Here is an 11,626-nt window from a genome sequence, read left to right on the forward strand (position 1 = left end):
ACTTCAATAAGCAAAAGTGCTTTATGCATACTTCCCATTTCATCATGGAGAATATTAAAAAGACAGTATCCAAGCATTGAAATTTAGTGAAGTTAATCATTTTTACCACTTCATCAAGGACATTCAATGGAACTGGCTTTTTGTTTTGTTTTGTTTTAGCTGCCAGTATATGGCTGTGAAGAATGTGATACTGGTATAGTTTGGTGTCTCTCATCGTCTTTATTTGTGCTAGCATGCCAGCAGTCTTATCCACCATTGTTCTTGCGCTATGAAGTGCAAATGCCAACACATTGAAAAGACAATAGCATTTTGGGATTATTATGAAGATAGTTTTGAGCTCACAGGATCCCTGAAAGAGTCAGTGGCCTCTTCTCCACCCCCAAGTCTGTATACCCCACTTTCATATAGCCAGAAAAGCAATTTGGCACTTTCAAAGTCCAAGAAAATATGTTATATATATATTTTTAAAGATTATATTTGAGAGAGAGAGTGCCCATGAGCCGGGGTTGGGGGGGGCAGAGGGAGAGGGAGAAGCAGACTCCCCGCTGAGCAGGGAGCCCAACATGGGGCTTGATCCCAGGAATCTGGGATCATGACCTGAGCCGAAGGTAGACACTTAACTAACTGAGCCACCCAGGTGCCCGTTACACATTTTTTGAAGAAAAAGTTATTTATTTATTCCCAGATTTGTTTCTAAAAAGGTTTGAGACAAGCAAAAATAAGTTGTGTAACCAAGGTAACAAATCTGATAATTAGTAGAATTTCTGATTTTCTTCTTCTTAAGACTTGCTGGACTAATTTTAATTATTTGGGAATGATTTTTTACAGTAACTACTAGTTGTGTAATTGGGAGGTGTTGGATTATATCCTTGGACAATCCAAAGCATGCAGGTTTTAGTAGGAGTGATGCTAGGGAACCTAGCTTAGGTTCATGTTTTTGGCAGAGTATACGTGATGCTTATGTTCTGAAATGGTTAATAAGAATTTTTGCTTACAGGTGCCCGGGAATATCACGTCCAATTTTTTAGCAACCAACCGGAGAGGGCATGGGTTCATGAAAAGCGAGTACGAGAGTATAAAGGTCATAAACAGTATGAAGAACTATTGGCTGAAGCAACCAAACAAGCCAGCAATCACTCTGAGAAACAAAAGGTATCTGTGGAAATAAAAGCATATTAACTTTACCAATCAAATATGGTTTGTAGAGGACTTAGTAATTTAGTAGAAGTTTTCATACTTGAATTCAGATCGTTGTTAGAATGAGTTATTTTAACCTAAGTTCAGTTTTAATAATTTATTGTATGTCAATAAATTTTATATTTCATATAAACAACATCAGAATACTATTAAAAACTTGAACTTTGCTTAATACAGTGTTGGATTCTATTTTTGAATTGAATTAGTGTACATAAGACTAGTAGATGGTAGTGAAGTGTGGATTTTGCCAGGGAGTTTTGTGTTTTTTTCCCTATTTCATTATCTTTACATAATTCCCTTTATTCTTATCTAGTAAAATTGTTTTGTGAAAGTAAAGTTTCTAAAATATTTAGTGAGCACCTGCTGTGAGACAGGCACCATTTTAAGCATTTTGTGTGTATTAATTCATTTAATCTTCATAACAACTTAAGTGGGGTAGATACCATTATTCCCCTTTCTACAGATGAAGAAATCGAGGCACAGACAGCTTAAGTAACCGATTCAAGCAAGGTCACACTTAGTGAGGGAACCAAGAAATACGTTTGTGGTGGTGGATATTTTAGAATTATGACATCAACTCCCGATAATCTATCTGGTTGACATTTTTAAACTCAACTAATTTTAGGGGGGGTCTCTTGTGATTCAGAAATTTGTCATATTTTTATACTTTAAAAGCTAAATTTGATCACAGAGGATTTTGATTAATTTTATCAGACATTTTACAGATTTATACATCAGCATTCCACATATACCATCCCTTCTCAGAGTTTCATTAGCTAATTTTGGGCTACCTCAGTCCAACCTCCTAGATAATTCCTGATGGCTTTAGTCATCTCACATACTTTTTATTCAAAGTTTTCTTATCTCACTTGCCAACTCAGAGTCTTCTGAGCAACAGTGAAGGAGACCTATGGAAGCTGGTTCAGGTTTATTTTTTCTCTCATACATCCCTTCTTTCCTGTGTCTTGTCAACTTTCATTTGTTCCTCTGGGCTCTCTCCTTTCTCTCCATTCTGCCCCTGTTTGCATTATGGTACAAACCACCAGCACAGCTTCAAATGCTGACTCTGCCATTTGCTTTGTTGTGATCTCTGTAGCACCCCTGAGCTTCAGGGTGTCATTTTTAAGGTTAGTGTTTTATTCGCCACTGCAAGTAATCGTTCTGCAATCTCTCTTCCCTTTGCCCTCTTTGCTAGCTTTTTATGAACATAACGTGAGAAGGACGGCCCCCTCTTTGAGGGACTTGTGCAACAGAGTGGTCAATGAAAAAGAATATTTAAAGAGAGTAGACCTGCATATCATCTGATAGTAATACTGACTTATCAAAGTTAGGGAGTTTTAGAATATCTCATAAATTTGACTGAAGAACCTGAAGATATTTATTTATGTTACCTGGAATGATGACAGGATCACATGGAAAGTACATGTTGGTTTAAATGTACCAATTAGACTGAAGTGTATCCGATAATGCCTGTGTCTTTTATATGCCTGGGTCTTTTTTTAGATTCGGAAACCCCGACCTCAGAGAGAACGTGCTCAGTGGGATATCGGCATCGCCCATGCAGAGAAGGCATTGAAAATGACCCGAGAGGAAAGAATAGAACAGTATACTTTTATCTATATTGATAAACAGCCTGAGGAGGCTTTGTCCCAAGCAAAAAAGAATGTCGCCTCCAAAGCCGAAGTTAAGAAAACCCGAAGACCAAGGTCAGTGCTGAATACTCAGCCGGAACAGACCAATGCAGGTGAGGTGGCCTCCTCACTCTCAAGTACTGAAATTCGGAGACAGAGCCAGAGGCGGCACACGAGCGTGGAAGAGGAAGACCCACCTCCTGTTAAAATAGCCTGGAAAACGGCCGCCGCCAGGAAATCTTTACCAGCTTCTATTACAATGCACAAAGGGAGCCTGGATTTGCAGAAGTGTAATATGTCTCCAGTTGTGAAGATTGAACAAGTGTTTGCTCTTCAGAATGCTACAGGAGATGGGAAATTTATCGATCAGTTTGTTTATTCAACGAAGGTACCCTCCTTTTTACGTGGGTGTTTTGGGGGAATAGTACTTAATAAGTAGTCAGCCTGGACGTTTAAAAAGAAACCCCGCAAACAACACAAGGTCGTAATTTAAATACCCTTTTATCTGCTGCAGTTGAAATGTACAGTTTACTGTGTTTAAGAGGGGGCAAAAAAGACAGGCAAAAAGGCTATGTTTTCCTTCTTTTTTTCCCTCTTTTGTAATAGCCCCATCTGTACTAGATTAATCTTGAGCGGTGCAGCCAAAATTGAGCTTAGCTCCCTAAAGTTGTGGAAAAAAACTCGGCACTTTGCCTGTTTCTAGTTTGTATAGTTAGTTTTTCTTAGCTGCAAAGTGTGCTTATTAAATTATTTTTGTCAGTTATCTGAATTAACCATTGTACTAATTATACCTGCTGATCTGTTTGGTTGCACCGGCAGTTTTGTTAGGCTCACGTTGGCTAATGCATTTTAAGGAAATTCCAGAACTGTGTGTGTTCTTTAACAATTAACTGGTGATAGCGTGGGTAATGGGGTGAAAATACCTCTTCAAATTCAATACCTCCATCAGCCAGCCCTGAACCTCCATTTAGGGCACTTATATTTCAGCTTTTAGACTTTAAAACAGTGTCATAACATTTGTAATGTTATTCCATATACCTCTTCACTGTCCTCCAAAGCCTTCTCACAGTTGTGGGCTTATGAATTGGATTTAGTGGCACTCCATGGGCATGTGCTTTTAAAGAAATCTGCTTATTTCCTAATATTGTCAGATGCACATGAAAATAATTAAATGTAGGTATGCCTTATTGGTGATGTATTTTTCCAAGTTTTTATTTAAATTCCTGGTCGTTAACATACAGTGTGATATTAGTTTCAGGTGTGGGATTTAGTGATTGAACACTTATGTATGACACCCGGTGCGCCAGTGATAATATTTTACTAGAGAGAAGTAGAAGGGTTCTCGGTTAGTTTGTTTCTGACTGTAGGCGCAGCTGATTTCAGTAAGACTGAACTACTTGGAAAGACTTAAGTTACAGTCTCCACGTGGTTCTGCTGACAGCTTGGAATAACAAATGAGTACTTTGCATCTTTTTTTTTTAATGTAAATTGGCTTCATTCTTGGAGCTAGTTTTTCTCTGCATTTGGTTATACAGATCAGGCTTTGTCACCCCACTCCAAAGAGTGCTATTTAAATGAATTTTGAGATTAAGTTGTCTTTTAATTAATTTATTTTAATTTTAAAAAATTTATTAGAGAGAGAGTGCCCCCATACATGAGGGGCAGGCAGGGAGGGGCAGAGGGAGAGAGAGAATCTCAAGCAAACTCCCCCTGCTGGGGGGGTTCAGTCTCAGGACCCTGAGATCATGACCTGAGCCAAAATCAAGAGTTGGGCGCTTAACTGCCTGAGCCACCCAGTTGTCCCAAAACTGATCTTTTAAAAATGAAGACCTTAAAAATACACATATTGGGGTGCCTGGGTGGCTCAGTCAGTTAAGCATCTGCCTTCGGCTCCGGTCATGATCCCTGGGTCCTGGGATCCAGTCCCGCATGTAACTCCTTACTCAATAGGGAGCCTGCTTCTCCCTCTCCCTCTAACTGCTGCTCCCCCTGCTTGTGCTCTCTCTCTCTCTCTCTCTCTCTCTCTGTCAAATAAATAAATAAAATATTTAAAAAAAAAAAGAAACTTAAAAAAATACATATATTTACAAACCACTCCTTTATTTCATTATGTTAAAAATACCTAAAATGAGAGCTGTAATTGTAGCTGCCTTATATCTGCTCCAAATTGCTTATTGGGTACACATTTTGGTCATCATGAATGTCAGATTTCTGTATCTAAGGATATTCTTGTCTTTTAAGACATGTTGACATTTTGATCTGTGTAGAGGGTACTTAACCAAATGAAAATGACTCAAGTTCTTTTCCTGTGATGAGGTAAAGGGAGAGACTATTCAAACCAGAAAACATTTTGTTTTTGACAGAAAACTAGGTGACACAGGTTCATTTTTTAGTGATATGCCTCATGTGAAGTCATTTTTTTTCTCACATAATCTCATCGTACATTTTAGAATACATCCTGATGACTTAATAAAATTGCTCTGGTAATGGCAAAGATGATAAATTAACTGCAGTCAAAGACCATGTAAAATTCAAGCAAATCATGACCATCTTAAGCTGTCTTTGTAAGCGAATGATGCCATTTTCCTGGTAATCAGCTATTTTTTATTTTGCCTTATTTTAAAGGGAATTGGTAACAAAACGGAAATAAGTGTCAGGGGACAGGACAGACTTATAATTTCTACACCAAACCAGAGAAATGAAAAGGCAACTCAGAATGTATCATCTCCTGAAGCAACATCTGGACCTACAGGTGAGTAAGGAATGAAGAGGATATAGACGCATTTTGAGAGGTCATGGTTCTGTTCTGCTATAACATTGGTAGCTGTGTTCCTAAGAAATCTTAGTTATCAAAATCAAATTATATTTAAAAAAATTGAGTTATAAAAGCAATAACTTCAATAGGAAGGAATGGTTTAGGGGCTAGGGAGCTTTATTCATGGTAAGTTAGTTTTCCTACAGGAGTTTAAGTAATAAGAAGGCTCTGTAATTAAAAGAGTATAGTTATGAAATCTGTATACATCTGAGTAAATGCACCATTTGACTATCTCTCTTTGCATGAAAACAACAGCTTCGCTTTTCTAACACATTCTTACCATTTCCTCCTTCATCTCTTACTAGAAATTAATTGACAGATGCCCGTGCTCTTTTTATTATTCTTAGGTGTACTAGATGTTAATAAGCAGGGGACTAGGGCCTAACTCTTCTATTATGATCTGTTCTCTGATTAACAGACACCATGAGTTGAAAATCAAACTATATTATTCTTGTTTAAAAGAGAAATGCCTATATTCAGTAAGATTGTGCCTTTGGAATGGTGAAAGTAATTTTTGTTAAGGGACTGGCATACTAAGGATCTTATAGTTTAACTGAGTGTCTGGTGGGTTTGGTTTATATAACAGTATTACTGCTTCATACAGCCATCAAGAAAAGAGTTAGGTTGTCAGCTGGCTTGGTCATTTGGAATCTTAGTTTAGGAGAAAGGAGTTTGTTTCACCTTGTTCTTTTAAAAAAATTTTGGAATCAAATCAAAGAAGGGACCAAGTAATTTTCTAGAAGGATTAAAGTCTTGAGAACTAAGGTAGTAGCCTTGAATAGGTAGTAACTCAGGCAGAATTGTGATTGAGTGGCACTAAGGGGCAAATATTTTGGTAAGGGAAACTTTGAGTAAGATTCTTGTTATTATAAGAGCTAAAATAAAAGCAATCATTGTTCAGGAAAGAACTTGGGCTAGCTTTCTTTAAAAAAAAAAAAAGTGAGAGGGGCTACAAGACAGGGAGAGGTGGTGGCAAGGGAGATGGGGCATACATTGGATGGGGCATACAAAACATCACGCCTTTATCCAAAATTGAGTTGGGAAGGGAAGCTGCATTAAAGTAAGAAGAGAGTAACAAAGTCCAAGACCAGATTTGCAACTTGTATCATTTCACAATACTGTATAAAAAAATGAAATTACGATGTTAAAGAAATGAATAAATGGACTTAAAAGTTTTGCATTAATTAGCCATAATTGAAAACGTTTGTTCCCTTCTTTGAAGATTAAAAGAATCTTTTGGCCTCAGCTCTCCATAGTCAGGTACATCAATTTTATTATCTTTCTTTACACTAAACTGTTGTAATTTGTCTGATTTAAGTGTGATACTTAGCCTAGGGGGATCTTTATTTAAATATCTACCTTCTCCTATTAGGGAGAAAGTAAACTCTTCATATTAGATTGATCTTAAATATTATACTTTTATTTTTTATTTTTTATAGATTTTATTTATTTGTCAGAGAGCACAAGCAGGGGGAATGGCAGGCAGAGGGGGAAGTAGGCTCCCTGTGAGCAAGGAGCCTGATGCGGGACTCAATCCCAGGACCCTGGGATCATGACCTGAGCCAAAGGCAGACACTTAACTGACTGAGCCACCCAGGCGTCCCTATACTTTTATTTTTAATAGAATTTATTTTTTTCCTTCCCCTCAGCTACTGAACATTTTCTTTTCATGTAGTCTGAAATTTTCACTGTAAGATTTAAGTTTTGCTATGATTTTTTTTTTTTAAGTGAAAGGTAAAGTGGAAGGTTCTAATTCTTTATATCTGGGAAGAGCTCAGTTCCTTCTTTAGGCAGGCACTATATTTAGGTTGTAAATTAATGAGTGCTCTAAAGCTTTGACTTTGGTTTAAATTTGGTTACCAGCTGTGGTTGATGAGAGTAATTTGCCTTTTTAAATGACCATTTTGCTTCTTGTGGAAATAACTTCAGTAGTTGAAAAGTGAGAAAAAAGACTTGATCTCCCTTCGGAAACCAGTTGTATCATCATCTCAGTTGGTGTTAACTACTTAGGGAGAATTCTGGAGCCTTTCCTTAGTAAATTTAGGGGGAGCGCATAGAGTGTGTGGCACTGCTAATTTCTGTGATTTGAAGAATTGTATTTGCCTTTATACTAGATTTCCAAGCTATTTTCCAAATCCAGAGATGCTCACCTCCTCTCTCTTAGAACATAAATGCAGTACTTTTTAGTGGTTTTAAATGTAGTAGATTTCATGTGTTTTTCGGGTAGCTTTCAGAACAGTTATAAGAAGTCCTGTTGCCTTATTTTCTATAAGATAATAGATCAAATACCATCTGTACTTAATGGAACAGTTACGTTGTCATCCTCAAAACAAGTAAAACTATTTTGTTTGTTTTAAGCAGTTCTGCTTTCATTTTCCTCTTCCCTGATAGGTACTTGAATATTGATGATTATACTAAAGTCTGGATTTCTGGGATACTCAGGTGCCTGTGAGGGTAGGATATCTGTTGTCTTAGTGAACATTTCCATCAGTGTAAGAAGCAGAGTGAGCATGAAGGAGGGAGCGAACACCTTCATTTGTGACTTTTCTGCTAGAAATCACAGCTCAGGAACAATATGTTAGTATCCTTCTTCCCCAAAACAGATGTAGTGGGATCCTTCTTTGTGTTGGCTTTGAACTAAGGTGAAGGAAACCATTTACACATAGACAAGAACAATGAAACCACAAAATATAAAGGTAATGTGGAAGGTTTTATTGAAGTAGCTTCTGCCTGCTTTGATAAGAGCTTTCTCCCGTGGCAAGGTGTGGAAGAGGGATTATTATGTAGGAAGGACCATGTAGGTGGTCTGAGCGCTGAGAAGATGGAGAACAGCTGCGCTGCAGGCATCATTCCTTCTCAGAATTGAGGATGAATCATTCCTGCCTTAGTGTTCTTTCCAGTTGTGGTCTTCACTCTAAGTTTTATCCTGTCCAAAATGGGGTCCATGTGAGTTTTTTTCTGTTTACTTCTAAAGAATTTTACTGTTTAACAATATTATAGTTTCTGTTTTACTATTTAACATGAAAAACCTTGCTAACTTGTTTTGAAGTTTTTGTGACTCATTATTTCTAAAGCAAAACAAGTCCCTTGACATCCAAATTAACGATTTGGTTTTGGCCACATCTTTGTGCCTTTTTCCCCTGTTGTTGTTAATAATATAACAGTAGCAAAAATTCATATAGGTACACCAAGCACCGTTAAACATCTTACATATAGAATTAGTTTAATTCATTTGTTAAAATGAAAAATATGTGGTACTGATTGAATTTTTAGTGATTTATAATTGAAAGACCAAAAAGTAAAACAAAACAATTATAAAACAAAGTAATGGATAAGAAAAGCAGGGAATTGGGTCAAATCTTAATTACGTGAATGTCAAGTCATTCTTAAATGAGTTTTTGTTTGTTCCTTTAAATCACCTCTTAGGCTCAGTAGAAAAGAAGCAACAGAGAAGATCGATTAGAACTCGTTCTGAATCAGAGAAATCCACCGAGGTTGTGCCAAAGAAGAAGATCAAAAAGGAGCAGGTTGGCTTCCTACATGTAGAGAGTTAAAACATTGTATTTGTAAATGTTGTGGCTTATATGGTATCTTAAAAGAAAGAGAAACTTTCCCCAAACTGGGTTTCCTTTTTCTGGACTATCTTATGCTTCTGTCCTGGTGAGTTCCAGTGCCCAATTCTAATACAACCATCCCTGTGATTCTGCTTCAAGCATTCTCACAGAAAATAGTCAGGCTTCAGGAGATGGGAAGCCAGTGGTACAAGACTCTTAAAGAATTCCTCACATTTATTTTGAAATTTCTGTTATGAGCAAAATGATTTCATGTTTTCATGATTTTTATTTGGAACCATCATTGAGTCCCCCCTGCCCTTTTAAATTTTGATTTTTTGTTTAAGCTGCTGGTATGTATTGTTTTTATTTTTTAAACAAATCAGAATAATTTAACTATGAAAGTTATATTTAAGACACAGATAATCATAGATGATCTGGTTTTTCTGTTGGTATCACAGATTTTTTGGAATGTTAATTTTCCCAGTGGAATGGCACTCACCTGTGATTGGGTTATCAGAAACACCATTTAAGTAAGAACAAAAAAGGGGAGGAACATTTGACTGAAGGGTATTAAACCAGTGTAATCAACGTAGTAATATGCATATTAAATTACCTGTTCAAAGAAATTTTTAGAAACCAGTATTCCTTGAAATTAAACTCACAATAAGAATTTTTCTTGATTTTTTAAAGTGGAAGAATATCCATTTTCTATAGCCCAGACAGCTGCTATTGAACAAAAAGAATTCTGAAAAGTATTAGTTCCAATAAGCTTTATATTTTTAAAGCCACTTAATATGGGAGTGTGGACTTTTCTATTCAAATTATTTCCTTCATAACTTCCAAACTTAAAACGTGATTTTTGTGGGTGCTCATGGTATCTCCAAGCATGTAAAACAGTTTTCCCAGAAACATTTAACTAAAATTTAAATAATATACTAATTTGTCATTCATTTACCATAATTAACTTTCATACTTAGGAAATTATATTCCAAAAAATCTTTCTAAGTTCTTGCAAATCTATAGCATTCATTACCAAAACGAGGTTGTGATTTTTCCAGCTGGTTCCCAAATTCAGTCTGTGACCAGTTTAAATTTAATAAGCAGAATGAGTATAAAAAGTGGGACAAATTGTTAATGCCACTGTGTTATAGTTAGTAGTAGAACAATAACAGTGATTGTTTAGAAGATTTTATATTTGTATTACTAATTGTATCTTATAAAAGCGCTTCTGTTGTATGTTTTTTTACCTGTTGTAAAAAAAATAAAATTTTTTTTAAAAAGCTTAGAACAATCCTTAAATATTTACAAAATGTGTTTCAACATGCATATCTCACCACATCTTAAAGAAACATAAAATTCAATTCATAGCTAAAACAGGAACTCCTCCAAACAGCATCCTTTCTTTAATTCCAATGGTTCAAGCCTCAAATTACCACGTGTTTTACATATACATTGGCAGAATAACTTCTGATCTCGCTCTCCTAATGTAGGATCAAGACACTGTTCATAAGACACTCAAGAAAGTGCTTTTGCAATATCACAAACTTATTTTCTTAAGTTTGTACTAGCAGCAAAAGTATTGAGCTTCCAGCTGTATGGAGCCCTGTAGCACTCTCTACAGAGAGGGTCCTGATTCCCAGCAACTTAGCTGTGAGTGCAGGCGCGGAAGGGTCTTAAAGTGGCGTGAGTTACATTAACCTGAGTATCATAGTAAGTAAAAATTTATCCTAACGTCTTTGGGGCGGGAGGGGTTTATAGCAACATCGGGGCTGGTTGCAGAAACAACCCCTCTCCTGCCTCCCAGACACTGAGAAAGGATTCTTGTTCTCTTCATATACCAAGGGAATGGTGGGAAAAGTCTTTGCTAGAGAGCATGTGGCTGTGTGTTGTCACTTGGAATTCAGCATAGGAAGCTAGGATTTAAACCCTCCCTGACCTTGAGACAGAGAACTTTACCCAGAAGATGGGACGGAGTTCAGATTTCAGATACATTAATCACTCATCATTACTTAGACTGATGGAAGTACTGTTTTTTTCCCTGTTAATTAAAAGTGTAAAAAAAAATTCTTGTTAATGGTATATTTTTCTGTCCAAACAGGTTGAAACAGTTCCTCAAGCTACAGTGAAGACTGGATTACAGAAAGGTGAGTTATTATAATGTTGCCTTGCATTTCCTTGATTAAAACCAATTTTTAAGAATTACTTATTTGTACTTCATGTATTTTTGTTTGTCTCTGTAAATCACTGTTGTTGCTCTTCAGTCAAAAATTTGTGTGAAATTGAAGTATTTCCTGGTTTGTGTGTGTGTGTGCGCACGTGTGTGTGTGTGTGTGTGTGTGTTAGAGTTGATCTTATTCTGTACCTCCATGTGTAAAGTCTTACTTGTTTTGGTAAATTGGAGAACACCATGTAGACTTGATACTGTTTCC

At 36.6% G+C, this 11,626-nt stretch overlaps 1 protein-coding gene across 6 annotated transcripts in view; it reads left to right on the forward strand.

Annotated features, from left to right (window-relative positions):
• The window catches only part of NSD3 (nuclear receptor binding SET domain protein 3), a 112,661-nt gene that overhangs the window by 60,592 nt on the left and 40,443 nt on the right, over nucleotides 1-11,626 (forward strand). For all 6 annotated transcript variants that reach the window (XM_034647704.1, XM_034647706.1, XM_034647708.1 and 3 more), the window contains 5 exons: nucleotides 998-1,152; nucleotides 2,701-3,216; nucleotides 5,454-5,580; nucleotides 9,070-9,170; nucleotides 11,296-11,341. In XM_034647704.1, coding sequence (XP_034503595.1) covers nucleotides 998-1,152; nucleotides 2,701-3,216; nucleotides 5,454-5,580; nucleotides 9,070-9,170; nucleotides 11,296-11,341 — 945 coding nt within the window. The remainder of the gene's footprint in view (nucleotides 1-997; nucleotides 1,153-2,700; nucleotides 3,217-5,453; nucleotides 5,581-9,069; nucleotides 9,171-11,295; nucleotides 11,342-11,626) is intronic.

Source organism: Ailuropoda melanoleuca, chromosome 18, assembly GCF_002007445.2.
Source record: "Ailuropoda melanoleuca isolate Jingjing chromosome 18, ASM200744v2, whole genome shotgun sequence".
NCBI lineage: Eukaryota > Metazoa > Chordata > Mammalia > Carnivora > Ursidae > Ailuropoda > Ailuropoda melanoleuca.